The 22,649-nt window shown below is 36.8% G+C and overlaps 1 protein-coding gene and 1 pseudogene across 1 annotated transcript in view; one reads left to right on the top strand and one right to left on the bottom strand.

Moving 5' to 3' along the window:
• CFAP47 (cilia and flagella associated protein 47) overlaps positions 1-22,649 on the bottom strand; it is a 375,387-nt gene that overhangs the window by 190,477 nt on the left and 162,261 nt on the right. Inside the window, exons 37-39 of the mRNA XM_089324690.1 lie at positions 19,756-19,871; positions 9,308-9,458; positions 7,399-7,487 (exon numbers count right to left, since the gene is read on the bottom strand). Coding sequence (XP_089180816.1) covers positions 7,399-7,487; positions 9,308-9,458; positions 19,756-19,871 — 356 coding nt within the window. The remainder of the gene's footprint in view (positions 1-7,398; positions 7,488-9,307; positions 9,459-19,755; positions 19,872-22,649) is intronic.
• Positions 10,352-11,479, top strand: LOC100339425 (spermine synthase pseudogene; annotated as a pseudogene).

Here is a 22,649-nt window from a genome sequence, read left to right as displayed (position 1 = left end):
ATGGATTGGAAGAATCAATATCATCAAAATATCTATACTACCAAAAGCAATTTACAGATTCAATGTGATACCAATCAAAATACCAAAGACATTCTTCTTAGATATAAAAAAAAGTTGCTGAAATTCATATGGAAACACAGAAGATCCTGACTAGCTAAAGCAATCTTATACAACAAAAACAAAGCTGGAAGCATCACAATACCAGATTTCAAGATTTACTACAGGGCAGTTATAAACAAAACAGCCTGATATTAGCACAAAAACAGATAGATAGACCAATGGAACAGAAAATAGAAATGCCAGAAATCAACCCATGCATCTAGAACCAACTTATCTTTGACAAAGGAGCTAAAATCTATCCCTAGAGCAAGGACAGTCTCTTTAACAAATGTTGCTAGGAAAACTGGATTTCCACATGCAGAAGTATGAAGCAAGACCCCTACCTTACACCTTACCAAAAAATCCACTCAAAATGGATTGAAGACCTAATTATATGACCTGATACCATCAAATTATTAGATAACATTGGGGAACCCCCACAAGACATTGGCATAGGCAAAGAATTCTTAGAAAAAACCTGGAGGCACAGGCAGTCAAAGCCAAAATTGACAAACGGGACTACATCACATTGAAAATCTTCAGCACCACAAAAGAAACACTCAGCAAAGTGAAGAGGCAACCAGAACTGATAAAGGATTAATAACCAGAATATATAAAGAGATCAAGAAACTCAACAACAACAAAACAACCCAGTTAAGAGATGAGTTGAACAGGCATTTTTCAAGAGAGGAAATCCAAATAGCCAACAGATCCATGAAAAACTGTGGATAGAACAGTAGCCATCAGGGAAATGAAAATCAAAACCACAATGAGGTTTCACCTTACCCCAGTAAGAATGACTCTCTTACAGAAATCAACAAACAGCAAATGCTGGCGAGGATGTGTGTGTGGGGGGAAGGTACCTTAACCTACTGTTGGTGGGAATGTAAACTGGTACAGATACTGTGGAAGACAGTATGGAGATGCCTCAGCAATCTGAATATAGACCTACCATATGACCTAGCCATCACACTCCTGGGAATTTATCCAAGGGAAATGAAATCAGCATATGAAAGAGTTATCTGTACTTCCATGTTTATTGCAGCTCAATTCACAATAGCTAGGATATGGAATCAACCCAAATGTCCATCAACTGAAGAGTGGATAAAGAAATTATAGGATATGTACACCATGGAATACTATACAGAGGTTAAATGGTGAAATCCATTGTTTTAACAAAATTGATGAAACTGGAAAACATCATACTTAGTTAAATAAGCTAGTCCCAAAGGGAAAAATACCACATGTTCTCCCTGACCTGTGATAACTAATAGATCAACTAAGATGTAATCTTTAGAAGTGATATTAACATTTTGAGATTCAATGACTTTGAACAGCCTTTGTCTTGACTATTGAGTAACCACTTTTTTTTTTTTCATATAATTTGTTGAACTCTTTTCTTAGTATAGAATCAATCATAAGTGCATAAAGTTAATTGAAAATAGATTTTAGTAAAAAATAAGAATGGGGATAGGAAAGAGAGGAGAAACAAGGGTGGGAGTGTGGGTGGGAAGGCAGGTAGGGTAGAAATAATCACTATATTCCTAAAGTTGTTTTTATGAAATGTATGAAGTTTATATCCCTTAAATAAAAGGTTTCTGGGGAAAAAGTAAAAAATAATAATAAAACAGTTATTGAGTCCCACAATACTAGTTTTACAATAGAAAGCAGACCAGTAATATCAAGTAATAAAATATGTTTCATTCTTGATAAAATACACACATACAGAAGAATATACATGATGGCATGTACAGAATGGAATACAATACTTTCATTTTTCCTAATATTTGATGCTAGCATCAAATTCCATTCCTGTGTTTTAGAGTGATATTTCTGATTGATATATTAGATTCAATTTCTTTGTTTCAGATTGATATTTGTGCTGCTTTCATGTAAGAATTTTATGGAACTATATGAAGGCTAAATATAAAAAATTTAAAGACAAAATTAACTGTAATAATATGTAAATCATGAACTTTGCAACAAATATGGCAATCTACCAGATTCACCTATATCATTATAAACTTACAGTTGGGCAAAAACATAAAGAAGCAATTCTCTTCAGACAGTAATTTAAATTTAAATTTAAGTAAGGCACTAAATTCTCATTTAAAGTTCATATAAAATTAAGCAGCAGAGAAACATTCAAATTTCTCTTTTTTTATAAATCCAAGGTGAATCTCTGGGCAATTTATTTTACTGATAATTTGTTCTGACTATAGAACAGTTACAAGGATAATACAATTTGACACAAACATTAAAAAACTAAGCCAATGTAATACATATTAGGTTTTTCATATGCTGTACATGTACAATTTTAATACAAAATAACATCTTATATATTTGTCTGAAAAGTGCCTGCTAAAATATAATGAACAGATTTTCCATAAAATATATAGAAATATTAATGTAAAAGTGAAATATGAACTATTTAATAAAATGAAAAAAATTCTATCAGATGACTGCTGTTTCTAAATCAGTGATTCCCATATTTCAATGTACATAGTAACAACCCAGATAAATGGCTAAAGTATGTATTACTAAGGTCCTACTTGCCTGAATTTTGATTCAGTCCATCTGAAATGGGTTCCAGGATACTCCATTTAAAACAAGTTCGCCATATGCTTTGATATAGTTTGCCCAAGGCTTAAAGGTTGAGTAATGCTAATCTAAGAAATTATTCTTGGGGCTGGCACTGTGGCATAGCAGGTAAAGCTGCTGCCTGCACTGCTGCATTCCCATATGCACGCCGGTTCGAGTCCCAGCTGCTCCACTTCCGATCCATCTCTCTGCTGTGGCCTGGGAAAGCAGCCACAGATGGCCCAAGCACTTGGGCCCCTGAACCTATGTGGGAGACCCGGAAGAAGCTTCTGGCTCCTGGTTTCAGATTGGCACAGCTCCAGTCATTGCAGCCAGTTAGGGAGTGAACCATTGGACAAAGGATCTCTCTCTCTCTATCTCTCTGTCTCTCTCTCTCTCTGCCTCTCCCCTCTCTGTGTAACTTTCTGACTTTTGAATAAATCTTTAAAAAACTATTAAAAAGTCTGTCTGTTCTCTGTCTCTCTGCTTTTAAAAAAATGTTCTAATATTAATGTACAAACAAATCCTTTGGAGATGTTCTTAAATGTAGACTCTAACTCAACTGGATTGGAGTGGACCTAAGATTCCATTTTACTACCAAGCTCCCCAGTGAGGTTGATGCTGCTGATTTAAGGAGTTCACATTGAAAAGTAAGATATTCAGAATGCTACTGTCAAGGACACAGGGCTCCCTTCTCCCTAGGCTCAATCTCCCATTTGGAGACCTAGCCTTCTGGCAAGAATCGGACAGCAACTATTCTCAATCTTCCCCCAATATTAGTAGCTGAGATAAAGTTCTGAGCAAGAGCAGCTGAGAACTGAGTATCTCGCTTTTTCTATCCAGCACCCTCATCTGAGACAAAGGAACCCCAATTTCCTTTGCCCCAGCTTGTAAAGTTGTGGTTCTATGTTGGGAGAAGCCAGCTAACACATCCTGAGCTCCTACCTAGCACTCTGTAACTAAAATTGGGGGTTTACTCAGAAAGCAGTGCATCATTGTGTGCTCTCAACAATCGTACATGTAGTGAAAGACAGTTGGGGGATTGGGAGATTGAATGAAGAGCCAACTAAGTGTAGGTTGAGGAGAACAAGGAAAAGAGACTGCTAGGGAGGACCCTCTTGGAGTCAGAACAAATCTCAATCACTGACTTAGAGAAGTGTTATTTCAAAAGAGCATGAGTTTAGTGAGATTAGTCTGAAGATCAATTTATGCCCCTCTGGGGCATTGGAATTAATGGAATTTAACAGCTGGGTATAGTCAGAACAAGAGACAAAAGGAGTTCTGTCGCAGCCAGGGTCACCCCAGGGTGACTTTGGGCTGTGGCCTTTGATAAGCACATGGGAAGTTTCACTCTGCATGTGTAGGTTTGGGTAGGGGGAGATAGACATCACTGAAATAACCCAATGAGTCAGTAGATAATTAGAAGAAAAAACAATGTTATCAAGCTGTGGGAAGATGACCAGTACCCAGAGCTACTATAATATACTTTTGAAGATGTCCAGTCTCCTCATAAAAATTAAGTAAAGTGCACAGAAACAGAAAAGGATCAGATAACAGAAACAGCCTGTTCGCCTGACCAGAACAGCCTAAGACAGATATCAAATTACCATTACAAACATCTTCAAAGAACTACAGGAAACTATGATTAAAGAAGTTATAGAGAACATGTAGCATCAAATAGAAAATAACAAAAAGAAATTACAAAAAGAACCAAATGGAACTTCTTCTAGAGTTTGAAACTACAATAGATATATACAATTCAGTAGAGGACTCGGCAGCAGATTTGAACTGACAGAAAAATGCATTGACAAACTTGAAGACTGATAGATTTTAGGCAATCTGAAGAACATAGAGAATAAATTAAATAAAATAAACAAAATCAAACACATCAGATACACCATTATGTGAAAGAATATGTAGGTAATGAAATTATCTGGTGAGAAGTGAGAAAGAGGAAGAGAAAAATGTAAAAAAAAAAAAAAAGAAAGAAAGAAAAGTGAGTGTGAAGGATACTGGAGCATGCTATAAAAAGTGCTCCAAGGGGGCAGCATAGTGGTTCAGAGAATTAAGCTGTGGCTTGTGGTACCTGCACCCCATAATGGAATGCTGATTCAAGTCCTGTCTCCTCTGCTTCTGATCCACCTCCTTGCTATTGTGCCTGGGAAGGTAGCTATCGATGGCCCAAATACTTAGGCCTCTGCCATCCATGGCGGGAAACCTGAATGGAGTTCTGGGATCCTGGCTTTGGCTTGGCCTAGCCCGATCCATTGAGGCCATTTGGGAAGTGAAACCAGTGGATCAATATAGATCTCTCTCACTCTTTGTTTCCCTCTTATTCGATTTGTCAAATAAATAAATAAATAAAAACATTCCAGATGTTAGCATGAATAGGAACAAATAGAGAAAAAGAGAAATGACAAATAAGAAGGCTAGTCTAACAATAATTATAAAAATACACTTGCTGAACTGTTTCCCTCAAAACTTCACATATTAAAGCCATAACTCCTAGTATCTAGGACTGTGACTATGTTTTGAGGTAGAGTCTTATAAATGGATGATAAATTTCAACCAAAGAGATCAATATTGGTCCCAATTTAATATGACTGGTCCTTAAAGTAAGAGGAAATTTGGACAAATAGACACTGTGATTGCATTGTTTGAGGCTGATGTTAGACATAAGAAGATGTCACAAGTAAAAGGAACTACACTATTAAATTTTCTAAGTACAAAGTTCTCAACAAAATACTAGCAAACTAAATCATATAGGACATAAAAATATAGAGAAGTGTTATAAGAGTATGAAATGGTGGCCTTTTGTGAAAGAATTTGAGAATCACCAGTCTGATAAACAGGCGTAGGAGTTAGGAAGCTGGTCAGCTAATCCTGTCACAGAAAGATCTAGACTAGAATGTCTTATTAAATGGAACACTAAATTTTGATAAAAAATGATCAAATCTCATTATTGTACTGACCAGATATATGTGGAGATTTATGTTGAAGTTTAATGTATATTTAATATGATTGTTATTAATAATCAATTCTGATCATTTTTATTAAATGTAACACTATAGATCGGGTAACTTGTACTGATTTCAATTTTCAAATAGTCTTCATATGAATTAATCAGCATGAAATTATCATTCTGTCTTTTTATGATTTTATTTGAAAGAGAGAGAAAAAGCGAGCGAGCAAGACAGAATCTTGCATTTTCTGATTCTCTCCCAAAATGCCCACAAGAACAAGAGCAGGGTCTCCCATATGGTAAATATGGATCCAAGTACTTGAGCCATCACCTGCTACTTCCCAGTGCCCATTATGTGAAGCAGGAATCAGAAGCAGAGCCGGGACTCAAACTCAGGCACTCCAATAAGGGACGCAGGCATCTCAAGTGACATCTTAATGACTATTAAGCTAAGCATCTGCTCTCACTGTATTTTATTATTTCAAATTTGTAACATAATTATACAATGGCTATATAATATATAATAGTATAATAATAAAATACCCATTATAAAATATTGACTTTACAAATTTTGGTACTGTTTTTACATTTTGGAGTTTATTTGCCCATTGTTCAAGTTTGAAAAGCATATTCATACGAGGAAGGAGGGAGACAATATTCCCCAAGTAATAATCTTAGCTCCCAAGAAGTAACGATTTTAATTCAATCTGAGATAATTCATGCAGAGTCATGAAACTATAACTATTTTTTTGAAAAACACTTATCTGTAACAGTCTTCCAATTCCTGGAATATTCAGGTTTTCTTTAAGCTTTAATACTAGCATGCAAGACTAAATATATCTTACTTCTCTCTGAAGAACTGCAGCTGGCCATTTTGATTCATTTCAGTGTATACTTTAATATTAGAATAACAGCACATATTATGACATTTTTTGTCTCTTAAATTTGAATATAAACATTAGTGAAAAAGTCCTCATTAATAGATAGAGACCACAAATTCATCAATAACTACCTCAATAAAATAATTTTTATTTTATCAACAATGATTTATATTTTCAATAAAAATCTACCAAAACTCTGGGCAAATGGTAATGAGAAGAAACTATTCAATATTAAAATAAAAAGTGTATATATAACTTTCAGTCTCAGTAAAAATATTGTGGTAGGATCTGATTTCTAAAGTTAGAGGAAACAAGAGTCTCTAATTTAATCAGTACATTAGGTACCATCTTCTTCAACATGTCAATTTCTAGAAAGTCATTTTTCCATTGTATTATATAATAGTTAAGAATTATATTATCTTTTTATTTCTAATCTGTGTTGTAGTTATCAAACTTCAAAATTGATATATGCACATTAATATACAGCATTCATTCAGTCATGATGCCCTAGGTAACAACACATTTCCTGGTTGAATCAATATTCCAGTTTTGTAGATAAATAGGTAAAATATAAATGGAAGGAAAAAGTCTATTAATTATAATTCTTAAAGAAATTGACATCACAGTGTGTCTTAACAGAAAGCATATAGACACAATTTATAAATTTGATATGATCAAGTAGAATGTCAAAGAAAACTGATTGTTTCATTATTTATAAGTTCTATTTAGCCTGGTTATGCTTATAAGTTTATAAGAATGTAAACACATATAATTTCTCCTCTAAATAAATCATGTTGAAGAGGTGTAGAAAATTACATATTTCTCTTAAGAGTAGAGATAGATATTGCAATGAATTTACCCAAAATATTGACTTACTTGAAGTCCCCTGCAGTATGGAAAGGGTTTTTGATATTTATAGTGATTTCCTTCCACTGATAACATGGTGTTTTGCACATAAGAATTTTCTGAAGTAAAAAGAAAATCACACTATATGATAGTATCACAAAATAAATATCCTTACTTAATAAAATTCAACCTTGAAAAAACTACAAACTGCCAATTTTAATATTACACTGATATTATATAATTCCTTTTTCCACAAACATTATACTGCTAAAGTCTAAGTGAAACAGGATGTCAAATATATTTTCTCTCATTACTGATCATAGTTCTATGCTTTTAGAATAATACCTGCCAAACTAATTCCTTAAAATTCATTTTGGTAATGAACAAATGGGACTTTGCATTTTCAAATTACTTTGGTATATATACCTAATACACATGATATAAGGAAGAGGCGGGGCATGTACGTGTGAATATCTATACGTAAGAGTATGTGTGATTGTGACCTGCCTGTGTTTGTATTTATTTATTTATTTTTTATTTTTATTTTTTTGACAGGCAGAGTGGACAGTGAGAAAGAGAGACAGAGAGAAAGGTCTTCCTTTGCCGTTGGTTCACCCTCCAATGGCCGCCGCGGCCGGCGTGCTGCAGCCGGCGCACCACACTGATCCGATGGCAGGAGCCAGGTACTTCTGGTCTCCCATGGGGTGCAGGGCCCAAGCACTTGGGCCATCCTCCACTGCACTCCCTGGCCACAGCAGAGAGCTGGCCTGGAAGAGGGGCAACCGGGACAGAACCGGTGCCCCAACCGGGACTAGAACCCGGTGTGCTGGCGCCGCAAGGCGGAGGATTAGCCTAGTGAGCCACGGTGCCGGCCCCTGTGTTTGTAGTAAGTGGTGGCTTCCCTGACATTCTTATCACAATAAAAAGCAAAAATATAAAACAAACTTTCAAATTACCCTAAGCAATTCTATTGAGGAAAAGTTGCTAGGAACTCTACATTTTGGACTGATCATATTCTTGGCTTATTTTATTTCTGTTTTGTTCTCTATTTCCAGGTGAATTAAGAGGTAAATGGAGTTGCATGTGTTTCAGCTGTCAACTTTTCAGCACAGGAACTACTACATTAACTGGCTAAAACCAGCCACATTTCATATTCATATGTTGCAAAGCAATATCTTTTCTTCAGAGAATTTATGTGAGAGAGTTGGGAAGTGTAAATATTCATTATTCAGGAGGAAGTTGGAAGATCACAATGTACATCTCTGACGAATTTCCACATTCTGTCATGGGCATCAGTATCTAATAAGCCAGTCTGTCCATGTGAACAGCTTGATGCGCTCCATACCACGCTGGCCACCACTCATCCCGCCCTGGAGTTATTCTATTTCCCACTCTTCTTCTGCATACTGAAATCTCTCTATAATCTATATGGAAATCTGCTAAGAACAAATTTGCCCTTCCTTTACCATACATCTGTGGTAGAAAATATTTTGACAAGATAACAGCTATAAAACATCAATCATAACGATGTTACAAACATTTTACAGATATTTAAAAATTCTTCTTCTGCATCTTTTGAGACATAAACACTTAGAACTCTGTTGGGAACATATCATCTTTCAATAAATGCCAGCATTAGCATTAACTTTATAATGGATTTACTCCACATGATACTCAAGGTAGATTGATGAATATTCCTGTCAGAGAGGAGAGAAGCATTTTTTGTTGCACAAACCATCAATCCTCAATCAAAACAAAACAAAGATACAGGGCCAAGACTGCTTTAAGTTAAATCACAAGTCTGGATGGCAAAACAAACAAAAAAAATGATCTCAGGGAATAAGAACTGCCTGAAGGTAAAAGGTGCAAGACATAGCCACGTTTAATGACACTCTGAGAATAGAAGCAAAGACACGCAAAATAGGTAAAATTTACTTACTACGGCTTTAAAATGGTGGACTTCACCCTTAAGAGCAAAAGCTAGGATAGGGCCTCCTCTTGCATTCTTGGTTTTTGAAATTAACAGCAGTGAAGCTTCAGCAGGATGGAGGAAGCGACTGGTGAACTGTAGTGTGATATAGGTTTGGCTTCTATTTAACAAAGGATAAAAGAGGAGACATCTCATTGAAAAAAGTAATCAACAAAGGCCTTTTTGTTGTAGATCATGCGCTCAGTGCATGTGCTCTACAATGTACTCACTTCTTCAATAAAATTAAAGAAGGTTGCAGGCACAAGAATCTTACAATCCAGTTATTGTCATTAGTTAAGATATCTCGACCAGTCTATGCAATCTAAAGGTAATTCTCAAATGTATAATATATATATACACACACATATATATATACAATAAATGATACACTATCACTAACTATCAGGTTTTCTTTTTTTTCTTTTTTATTTTTTTGACAGGCAGAGTGGACAGTGAGAGAGAGAGAGACAGAGAGAAAGGTCTTCCTTTGCCGTTGGTTCACCCTCCAATGGCCGCCGCGGCCAGCGCACCACGCTGATCTGAAGGCAGGAGCCAGGTGCTTTTCCTGGTCTCCCATGGGGTGCAGGGCCCAAGCACTTGGGCCATCCTCCACTGCACTCCCAGGCCACAGCAGAGAGCTGGCCTGGAAGAGGGGCAACCGGGACAGAATCTGGCGCCCCGACCTGGACTAGAACCCGGTGTGCCGGCGCCGCTAGGCGGAGGATTAGCCTGTTGAGTTGTGGTGCCGGCCAACTATCAGGTTTTCTAACTATGAGCCATACGAAATTACATGTGTATTTTGTATAAAATTCATAGTACACTCCTTGCTACCGTTTAGGCAAATTCTTAGTTACGTCATTTGCTTCAAGTCACATGGAGGAAAAACATGAGGAAGACGAAGAATTTTAAAAATAGGCCTTCCCTGCCACTACAGCCGGACATGCCACACAGCAAGCACTCAGTCTCCTGTTGCTGCCTCCCCCAGGTATGGCAAAGGGCATCACCTCACTGACAGCAGCAAGGCACGGCATACAGCACTTCATACTTGGTGCCAAAACTAATGGTGAGACCAATTTGAAAGGCTTCTAGTCTATTTTCCAGGAGCAAGGGATGGCAGAATTGGTACACACCTAACAGAACTACTGTTCTTTGGCAACATACACAAGCAAAAATGGCAGGTTAGCCAATATGAACATTTGTCTACATGGTTGGTGTTGCTGGACCTTCAGTTGGAACACTGATGCACGGGGCAAAGAAAAAATCAACAATCTCTTAAACCAAGTAGGAGAAAGAATGAAAGAATTTAGTTGGGGCAGTACTAAGCAGTTGAAGTGATTACCACCCATAGTTCGAGAAGGGACTGTTGACAAATACTGGTCCAGTGCTAATGGTGCCTGGGTGAGTACAACTTTATATGATGAAGACTCACTGTACCAGAACATTAAAAGTCTACACATGAAGCAATTTGGAAATAATCTCATCCCTAGTGGGGATGTTAATTTGGTGGAGAGTTATTTGATATGTACCTAGAACATCATGACCAATGGCAAAGTAGATTACACTGGCAAAGATGTACTGATTTTGGGACACGGAGATAGGGGCTTATTATGTGAAACAGTCAAATTGAAACCAAAGATGGTAACTGCGGCAGAGGCTGACCAATTGGTGATTGATGGATATAAGAAACATGAGAAAAACTTGTGGCGATGTCTCCAACAATCTTAGCAGAGACTACTAATCAGGTTCTCATAGCAGACTGTGCTCCAGGACTGAAGAGGTACACCATAGAAGGGAGAGAGTATGATTATTTGACTAATGATTTGACAGCTGTTCCAATCTCCACATTTACAAAAGATTTCACAAGGGGTTTCTCAGACTGATTCTTAACCTGTTGATGGAAGTACTAAAACAGGATGGGGAATATTTTATACAGGAGAACTGTCAATTTGACAGATAATCCTGCTGCTCTATGAAGAACAACCTGGGCACCTGTACTGTCCTGTGGCGCTCACAGCAAAGATCACCTGTGTCCCTTCAGACTTGGAACTGTGGGTGTTTTACCCTGCCTGGAAGGTGAATATGCCCTTAGCATGTGTGCTGCAACATGCCTTCGCGACTTCTGCCTGCTCTACAGGACAATGAAATGAGTCATGCAACTGATTGTGAATTCTTTTAAGTTTTGTTTTTAATTGTTCTTTTTAATTTTAAAAAAGTCAAAGGAAAAAGTGTATTTTGATGAAGACAGTTGTTATTTTTTTGAAAGTCAGCCTAAGGATGATTTGGCAGCACAATGAAGACAGCAAAATGCACTGATCTACTAGGTGATTTAGGTGATTTTAATTTATTTATTTATTTTTTTACTTTGTATATCTGTGTGGACTTTTTTTTTTTTTTTGACAGGCAGAGTGGACAGTGAGAGAGAGAGACAGAGAGAAAGGTCTTCCTTTGCCGTTGGTTCACCCTCCAATGGCCGCCACGGCCGGCGCGCTGCAGCCGGCGCACCGCGCCTATCCAAAGGCAGGAGCCAGGTGCTTCTCCTGGTATCCCATGGGGTGCAGGGCCCAAGCACTTGGGCCATCCTCCACTGCACTCCCGGGCCACAGCAGAGAGCTGGCCTGGAAGAGGGGCAACCGGGACAGAATCCGGTGCCCCGACCAGGACTAGAACCTGGTGTGCCGGCGCCGCAAGGCGGAGGATTAGCCTACTGAGCCGCGGCGCCGGCCTCTGTGTGGACTTTTAAATTTTGCATTTGGTACACCTTCGAGTTGTACATTTACAAGAATGAACAGTATTCTGTTTTGGAGGGAAGTTTTTGATGGTGTTCCTTTCCCCCCAAATTGACCTATATATTAAAATTTGGTGCTTGAAAGAGATAAAAAATGAATAGCAATGTCTCAACTAAAATTTGAAAAGAAAAAAGGAACCTGAAATTATGGTTGAACATAAAGTTCAAACGTTAAACCCAAACAATGGTAGATAAGTGGCATGCATGTTATTTGAGAAAAACTCTAAATTAAAAGGAGGAATAAAGAAAAAAAGTCCATTTCCTGGGGCCGGCACTATGGCATAGTGGGTAAAGCTGCCGCCTCCAGTGCTAGTATCCCATATTGGCGCTGGTTCAAGTACTGGCTGTTCCACTTCCCATCCAGCTCTCTGCTATGGCCTGAGAAAGCAGTAGAAGATGGCCCAACTCCCCTGGCCTCCTGCACCTGTATGGGAGACCCAGAAGAAGCTCCTGGTTCCCGGCTTTGGATTGGTGCAGCTCCGGCCATTGCTGCCAATTGGGGAGTGAACCAGCGGGTGGAAGACCTCTCTCTGTCTCTGCCTCTCTGTAACTCTGCCTTTCAAATAAATAAATAAATCTTAAAAAAATAAAAGTCCATTTCACTTCATCTTTCATTTTGCAGTATACCATAGGGTATAATGATAGAGGCTATGGATTTAGAAGATATTCCAAGCTCCAGTTTGCAGAAAAATAGTTACACAACTGCACCCTGGCAACCTTGTATAACTCCACATAAGCCACATAGACTTTGCTGCATCTGAGCAAATCTTGGCAGAAAGCACCATAGTTTTCCCACAATATGACAGCAAGAGGCTCATGAAGAGCTGCTACAAGAGCAATTCTCACTTGCCTCCCTGCCTGCCCTGAGAGTCTGTCACCAGCCAGTTTCTCATTATCTGATCAGATATGAGGCTGGCTACTTCACCTCCTCCAGAGTGAAGCTACAGGCAGTGGAAACTGCTTAATGACAGCATGAAATAGATTCCTCAGCAATAGGTTGTCCTCTCATCCATGATGCAGCCATATGACCCTTTTGTATTGGTGTTGTCCTGCAGAAGGGACACAGGGACCTGGCCCCTCTGACTACTCTTGCATTCATCATTTATGTAAGTAATGAACACTTTGACTCAAGAATGGACTCACTGTTCCATTAGCAACTGAATCTTTCAGACTGTCTTGCCGGTGAGTGATATGTCTTAGTAAAATTTTACTTTTGAGTTTATGTTGGCTGTTAGCAAAGTCAGCATTATACATCACATAGCAATTATTCTTTTATATAAGCTACTATCTCTTTACTCCTTTTTTGAGTATACACAATTGAGAATGGAGACAGGAGTAGATTGCTTTGGTGTCAAAACCCTGGCTTAAGTTATGAAAACCTTTCTTCAATTTCTGTTGAATGGGTGAGACCAAAGAGCAGCAAAAAAAAAAAAAAAAAAAAAAAAAAAAGAAAGAGGGAGTCATGCTCACATCCCATATCAGAACGCCTGGGTTTGAGTGCTGGCTCCACTTCTAACTCCAGATTCCTGGTAATGTGCACCATGGGAGGCAGCAGAAAATAGCTTAAGTTGCTGGGTCTCTGCCACCCATGTAAGAGACCTGATTTTAGTTCAGAACTCCTGGCTTTGGCCCAGCCCTGGCTATTGCAGGTATTTTGGGAATAAATCTGCAGATGGAATTAATCTGTCTCTCCCTCCCTCCTTTCAAATAAATAAAAAGTAAATAAGAAATTAAAACAAAGATGCTTTAAAAATAATTTTGTATAGAATTTATAGCTCAAATCTAGCAGTACTGGGAGTTATTTTTATTCAGCTTGGTGTCTTCACTAATCAACTCATTTTTTTCAAAAGGACAATTATGAGAAGCTCATGGATTTGGGTATATTTTAGAATTGAGAATATTTGATCTTGTGTTCTTTTTCTAGATGTGTAGGCTCAAGTTCTCTGTTACAGTACTTGTGATTTATGATATTCTCAGATAATCTAAAAGCTATTACAGTCATTAATTCAATTAATATTTATAGATAATACACGATGATCCAAGTACTCTTAGGTTTTGGGGATAGAGTAATAAAACCCCACTATTCCCATTCTCCTGAGCAGTACATTCTATGGGACCTGGAGGGCATTCTGACATAGATGTGAAAACTACAAATTATGTATGTGCTGTGAAGTTTTATGAGAACATATAATGTGGAGAGTGACATAGCAGTAAGGGTCAGAGGAAGAAATATGTAAGGTAGAATAAGAAGGATGAGCTTAAGTTGGCTAGATTGAGCAATGGAATAAAGAACGCATCCAAGGCCTTCTGAATGAGGGAATGCTAACATACTTGAAGAACCAATCAAAGGCCAGTAGTGCTGAATTTTGGACAGCAAGGAGATTAGTAGGGCAAGATGTAGCTAAGAGTCATCTGTGAAATCATACAGTGATTGTCATAAATATGAAAGTATATTTTAGACCAAGTGATGTTTAATCTGCATTCTCATGTTGATGGGAAGCTATTGGAATATTTTGAACAGAAGAGTAACATGTTCAAAATAGATGTCACACCAATATAGAGGATGGATTGCAGAGAAGCCCTGGAGGAGCCTATTGTGGCAGTCTAGCACATTGAGATTCTTACATTAAATTAGGCTGGAAGAGGTGGGCAAGGGGAAAACACGACAATTTTAAGACATAATTAGCAAAATTAAAATGACTTGGTAAAGAACTAGATCCCCAAAGAAGCTGATGAAAAAAGAAATATTCAAAAATAATCATAATTTGGGGTGAATGTTGTCACACAGATGAAGTCACCATTTGACATGTCCACATCCTGTATTGGAGTGTCTAGGATGGAGTTCCATTTCTGCTTCTGATCCAGCTTCCATCTGGGAAGCAGCAGATGGGTTTCTGCCACTCATATGGGAGGCCAGGATGGAGTTCCTTACTCCTGGTTTTGGTCTGGCCCAGTCCTGGCTGTTGTGGGCATCTGGAGGGTAAACCAGTAGGTGGAGGATCTCTCTGAATCCCCCTGCCCCTGTCATTCTATCCTTCAAATAACAAACAAATAATCTTAAAAAAAGAATGATCATAATATAAATTACATTCACTTAATGAATAATGTTATGGTCTTAAGTTCTATGAAACATATTTCATAATATTCCTTTTCATAAAAAGTTATTTTCATTTTATTTTAAGGCCAGAGAAACACAGATAGAGACAAAGACAGTGATAGAAGATCATCTATCTGCTGATTCACTCATCAAATGCATGCAACACTCAGGCCCTGGGGTGAGTCTGAAGTCAGGAGCCTGGAACTCAATTTGAGTCTCCTACAGGGGAAGCGGGGATTCAAGAACTTGAATCATCACCTGCTGCCTCCCAGGGTGTGCATTAACTGGGCCTCAAATCCAAGCACTCTGATATAGAATGTAGTTATCCCAAGCGTCATCTTAACCACTAGGAAAAAGCCTGCCAACAACATATCCTTTTTATGAGGTTTCAAGGCCAGAGAGATTTGGGCTTTTCTTAAGTATAGATAATCTTTCCTTTTTTTTAAAGTTTTATACTCATATTGAAAAATGTAAGTGATTAACATTCCTTTCTGAATTTGTTAGACACTTTCAGAATCAATTGTGTAGATCATATATATATTTATCCTAGGTCCCAGTCATGAATATCATAATTATGTTTCATCTCTATTTTTTCACTTTTTATTTTCTTTTTGCTTCAGTTGCTGCCCTCTCTCATTAAAAAATATCTCCTTAATACTACATATACCTTGTAAGCTACTGCCAATATATTTTTGGAATAGATGAAGAATAAATATATAATATACCAATGTCACTGAACATATGGCTCAATAGGAATAATGAGGGGGAAAATGGTTTTAAAATTATATTTTCACTTTTATGACAGTCACTCTGGTTATAGCTAAGTTGAATCATCAAATCAGATGCAGACATAGATATTTTTGTTTATATCCTGGTGTAGCTATTTAATCTTTTATATAAATGATATTTCTGGAAATTTCAATTCATAGCTGACAGAAAGGATCATTATTTATTGTGATTGAGACAGAATCTAGCAGGATGTGGTACACATAAATAGATAATTGTATAGTATCCAATAACAATAAAGCTATGAAATTTTGCTTAAGAAAACAATATATTTTCTGAGTTCTATTTGTAAAATCCAAATACTGTGAAATTGTTTAGTCTACCTAGAGAGACACTTACTTAATCACATAATAACAGTACTCAAACCTATAAAATAAAATCTATTTAGACAACTGAATAATTATTTCACGTCTCTATTCAGAATTAAGCACTATCTATTCCAGGCACCTTTCCTTGGTTTCCCTTGAAAAATTCAGGTATTTTTGGTTTTCTATTTTCCTCTAATTCCATACACACATCAAATATAAATCAATTATAAAAATATATCCTCATTATATATTTGTGTGTATGCCATTGCACTAATTAGTAAACACTGCTAAGTAGCGTTGATATACTTCAGTCAGTGAGTCATCAGTACTTTGAATTAGTTAGTGGAGAACACTGTTAGAATGATACATGTGAGTTCCAGTTATAGTACTGGGTATGTTAACTTACATATTTATATTTATTACTGACAAAACTGTGGGTAAATATTCTGTTACACATTTTCCAAATAAGAACAAGAGGCTAGATGATAAAGCATGTGCACATCAGGATTAAAATACAGCATTTACTTTATTTTAAGGATTTATTACTTATTTGAAAGTCAGAGTTAAAGAGAGAGTTAGAAAGAGAGACAGAGAGAGAGAGTCTTCCATCGGCTGGTTAACTCCCCAAATGGCTTCAATGGCCAAGGCTGGGCCGGGCTGAAGTCAGGAGCCAGGAGCTTCCTCCATGTCTCCCACATGAGTGGCAGGGGCTCAAACACTTGAACCATCTTCTGCTGCTTTCCCAGGCCATTCACAGGCAGCTGGATTGGAAGTAGAGCAGCAAGGACACGAACCTGCGCCCATATGGGATGCTGGTGTTGCAGACAGCAGCTTTACCCACTATGCTACAATGCTGACCCCCAACATTTAATTTTGATATCAAATGAAAGAAGTCATAAACTACAATGGCATCTAGAACACAAGTAACTATTTTTCTTCCTAAGATAAATATTAAACTTAAAATAAAGGGTATTAAAAAGGGATCTAGTTAGAGGAAGCCATCATCTCATATAAGAAAGAATGAGATTCAATAAACTCTTCTTTCACCAGTGCCATTACTGAATTCCAGCCAATTTGACATAAAAGTAGAATACATTTTTACCCTGTTCTCAAAAAGATATATTATTTATTTGTCTATGGCCATATTATTACACATGAATGGATAACCAAGTATCACAAGACATTAGAGTAAATTCTTTGACCAGAAGCATTGAAACCAAGGTAAACAAAGAAATTGATCTTAAAAATAGATAATTCAGGTAATAGATGAGAAATTAAAATCAGAGGTATTTATGAAGATATTATACCCCAATTTAAGAATAGAATGATGTGAATGATGGATACTCCATAGACAATGAAACACTAAAATATTTATAATTTGGAGTGAGCATTTGATTGCAGCAGTGAACTCTCTGCTTGGGTTGCCCGTATCCCATATTAGAGTCCCTGGTTTTGAATCCTGGCTCAACTTCCTGTCCAGCCTCCAGAATGTACAGTTGATAGTGGCTCAAGTACTTGAGTCCCTGATGTTTACATGGGAAACCTGGAATGAATTCCAGGCTACTACTAGCTTCTGCCTGGTACAGGCTTGGTCACTGTAGGCATCTGGGGAATTAACCAGTAGATAGAAGATCTCTTTGTCTGCCTGTCTCTCTCTCTCTCTCTCTCTCTCTCTCTCTCTATATATATATATATATATATATGCACATATATATCTCCATCTTTCAAATAAAGAATTTTAAGTAGAGATTTCTGAGATGGCCAAATAGTGGTGTCTAGCATTTCCCTCCTCATCTACAAAGAAGAACAAAAACAATAAATCAACAGCTGCATCTCAAGATGAGTGCTCAAGGATAAGCACAGCAGTCGGTGGGGAATAAGGGGAACACAGGAGGACATGGAGACTTGATATGGCAGCGTAGAGAAAAGGAAAAAGCCAACCAGCATTTGAGAACTTCCTGTGGCTGGAAGTGGGATCCCTGTTGCTTGGCCACCTTAGCAGGCAAGCAGGCAAGGCAATGTCAACTGCAGGAGGAATACCAAGGCACCACTGGCTAGGAGCCCAATGAGGAGAGCTGCCTGGAGATCTCACCAGCAATCATTTTGATTTAGAGAGGAAACACATTATATCACCTGTAACTCCAAGAACACAAGCTACAGCAGTGTGGCACCACCTAACAAAAGTAGTCACAGTCAGAATCTACATTGTTCTAGAGAACAGAGGCCCTGGATCCACAGACATTCCACCACAGTTAAAAAAAAAAAAGACTGCAGCCTTAGAAATCTAACTAGACTTAACACAGCCACAGTTCACCTAGCACCCTAGTCTGTACAGTGCTCCCCACTACAAGGAGCTAGAGTTGCCTACCAACAGGGGATCATGTCCCAGAGAGCCTAGAGATAAGGGCACCTACTAGTTCAGAAAGAAAGACTACGGTTTGAAAAGTAACTAAAGCTTCTGTAGATTAAAAAACTAGAGATACAAAAATAAATTTAAAAAGAAAGAAAAGCTTAAAAAAACTAGACAATCGGGCAAAGTACCTTAAGTAGTTACAATCTGTTATTTTACATTGGAGAAAAATAATTAAATGCAAAGGCAGAAACAAAAACTCAAGAGTAAAGTTCATTAGTGGTTATCAAATTTGCCAACCCCTTTGGTACTGACACAGCTGTTCTCACATCATCCTTGTATTATTCAATAAGAATATTTGCCATCATTAATACCTGTTGGCATATCAAACACCATTTATCAATCTAGGAAGACTCATTTATTTTCTTGTGAGTATTCTGCAAGAGTTTTATTTATTGTTTATTTTTGAGAGGGGGAAAGTAGCATAATCCCTAAATCAGTGTCATAAGAACACAATTAGTTAAAAATGAGACTTTATTGAACAATACCACAAGCTGGAAATATGTACATGCATATATATTATATCTCTATCTATTTATCTATCAACTATACACATATAGATATAATAACTATGGAGGAATTGAGAAAAATTATGAAATTGGGAATTCTTTGAGGTAGGATTATGGACCTTTTTTGTTCTTCTAGCTTCTAAATTTTCTATAGTAAACACATAACACACACACACACACACATATATGTAATTTAAGCAAGCACTGTTTCCATTTCCCTGCAATAAGCAGAACTGTATTACATAAACAACTTGTAGCCTTATTTCTATGGCCCATATGTATACAAAATAAGTTAAAATTAAATAAATATAGAAAAAACAGCCATTTTATGTTGTTATGATTGTTTTAAAAAATTAATGAGGAATCTGAGACATGCATGAATATTTTATCTATGTCTAAGTGAGTCTTTTCATTATATACCTATTAATTTTAAAAATTTCAAGTTATCTCTCATAATTTGTAATACCTATTAAATCTCTACATTTGATACATTCAATAAAGTAAAATTTTTCAAAGTACTTACTTTGGAGAAATTGTCACAACATTCCCTGATTGCTGAAGGGAGAAATCAGCAGCATCTTTTCCAACAATTGTAGCAACATACACAATAGATTTCAAGCTTGAATTTCTCACTACAATCTATGTAGACACAGAAAAGAGTGTAAACATAATCATGAATTTAAAAAATACACCTATGTTGTTTCTTAATTTTATAAGAATTTATATATTTAATAATATAAATTTTTATTTCTAACGTATACTAACCAGAAGTCAGATTCTGTATTTAAATACAGCAACAACGGTGTTTGAGAGCACTTCAAAAGTTCATGAATAATTGAACTAAAGGAGATTTTCATTTTGTTGCAAAAATTCTGAAATTCTTGCTTTTTAATAATACAAATTTACAGAAACTTTTTGAGCATAATTTGTGTGTGTATGTCTGGTTTGGTTAAGGTAGGCAAGGAGAAAGAGCTTTTCAGAAAAAGAAATAACAGACAAAGTACCTGATCATCAAAAATGTGAAGAAGAATATTTATTTTTAATGAAGTGGAAAACCATTGTAGATTTTAAACAGAGAACTTACATAATTCAATTTACAAAAAGGACACACTACCTGCACAGTATAGAAATTAGTATGAGGAAGAAATCCAATTCACAATAGCAGCAAAAAGATCAAATATTTAGAAACAAAATTAATGAAAGAAATGAAAGATCTCTATAATGAAAATTTTAAAGCATTTTTTCTGATGAAAGAAATCATCAAGGACACAAAATAATGGAAAGCTATTAATTAATATCATTAAAATGCTCAAACTACCTAATATAATCTACAGATTCATTGCAATCCCTATCAAAGTATCAATTACATTCTTTACAGAGTTGGAAAAAATATCCTAAAATTCATATGGAATCACAAAAGACCCAAAATGGCCAAAGTGATCCTGAGTAAAAAAATATCAAGCTAGAGGCATCAAAACACCTGATTTCAAATCATACTCCAAAGTATCATAATTATCATTGTTCTGGCATAAAAACTGGCATATAAATCAATGGAATGGAATAGAGAGCTCAGAAATTAATCTACAGACATACAGATAACTTATTTTTGACAAATGTGCTAAGAACATGTCATACATTAATGAAAGGATAGTCTTTTCAATAAATGGTGCTGACAAAACTGGATAGAATGGAATTATATGCCTATCTCTCAAATGCAAAAATCAACTCAGGATGGAACAAAGACTGAAATGTAAGACTGGAAATGCAGAAATTGCTAGAATAGAAGCAATTTAAGACATTGTTATAGGTGACAATTTCCTGGATAAGACCCTTGAAGTACAGGCAATAAAAATGAAACTAGACAAATGGGATTATATTAAACTCAGAAGCTTCTGCACAGCAAAGGAAACTATCAATATAGAAAAGAGACATCTGAAAGAGTGGGAGAAAATATTTGCAATCTACTTATCTGACAAAGGATTAATAGTCAGAACATATTGGAAACTTAAGAACTCAACACAAAAACAATCCAGTTGGGAAATAGGCAAAGGATCTGAATAGACTGTACTCAAAAGAAAAAAAAAAATACAAACAATAAATATATGAAAAAATGCTCAATATCGTTGGACATTGAGAAAATGCAAATCAAAACCACAATGAGATACCACCTCACCCCTGTCAGAGTGGCTATTATCAAAGACAGACAGTAACAAATTCTGGCAAGGATGTAGAGAAAGGGGAGCTCTCACACACTGTTGCTGTGAATGTAAATTAGTGCAACCGTTGTAGAAAGCAGTATGGAGATTCCTTTAAAAACTAGAAACAGAACTGCCATATGATCCAGGATTCCCTGGAAAATATATATATATATATATACACACACACACACACACACACATACATATATATATAGAGAATATATATACTCGATATATATTCAAAAGATATGAAGTCACTACACTGTATCAAAGGGATACCTGCTCCACCATGTGTATAGTAGTACTGTTCACATTAGCCAAAGTATGGAATCAACCAAAGTGTCCAGAGATGAATGGATAAAGAAATTGTGGAAAATATTCATAATGGAACACTATTCAGCCACAAAAAGAATGGAACCCTGTCATTTGCATTAGAATGAATCAAACTGGAGGACATCATGTTGAGTGAAATAAATCAGACATAGAACAACAAATCTGCATGGTCTTCCTCATATGTGGGAGCTAACATAATTTAAAAAAAAAACCTCAATCGGAGCACAGAATGTTGATTATTAGAAGATGGGAGGGATAAAAGAAGTCTGGATTAAAACACAAGAGAAGCTAGGTGTGGTTCATTAATTGTGACAAATATATTAATATGACATGTTAAAAATAAGGGAAGTACAATAAGGAGTATCTGGGAACTCTTTGTATTACTACCTCAAAAATTTATTTTTATACATTTAAAACTATTCTGGCCGGTGCCACAGCTCACTTGGCTAATCCTCTGCCTGTGGCGCCAGCACCCCGGGTTCTAGTCCCGGTTGGAGCGCCGGATTCTGTCCCGGTTGCTCCTCTTCCAGTCTGGCTCTCTGCTGTGGCCCGGGAAAGCAGTGGAGGATGCATAAGTGCTTGGGCCCTGCACCCTCATGGGAGACCAGGAGGAAGCACCTGGCTCCTGGCTTCGGATTGGTGTAGCACACTGGCCATAGCGGCCATTTGGGGTGTGAACCAATGGAAGGAAGACCTTTCTCTCTGTCTCTCTCTCTAACTCTGCCTGTCAAAAAAAAAAAAAAAAAAAAAAAAAAAAACTAAAAAAAAAAAAACAAACAAAAAAAACGATTCTGAAATACAATGTTAAAAGAAGAAAATCTTTGTCGGTTTTCTAATACGTTATTTTAGATAAATCTCTATTCAATTCTACACAAATAACTTGTGT

This window comes from Oryctolagus cuniculus, chromosome X (assembly GCF_051225735.1).
Source record: "Oryctolagus cuniculus isolate XC-2025 breed Fujian yellow rabbit chromosome X, ASM5122573v1, whole genome shotgun sequence".
NCBI lineage: Eukaryota > Metazoa > Chordata > Mammalia > Lagomorpha > Leporidae > Oryctolagus > Oryctolagus cuniculus.
Note: the sequence above shows the minus strand (reverse complement) of the source record. Positions and strands in the feature narration are given on the sequence as shown.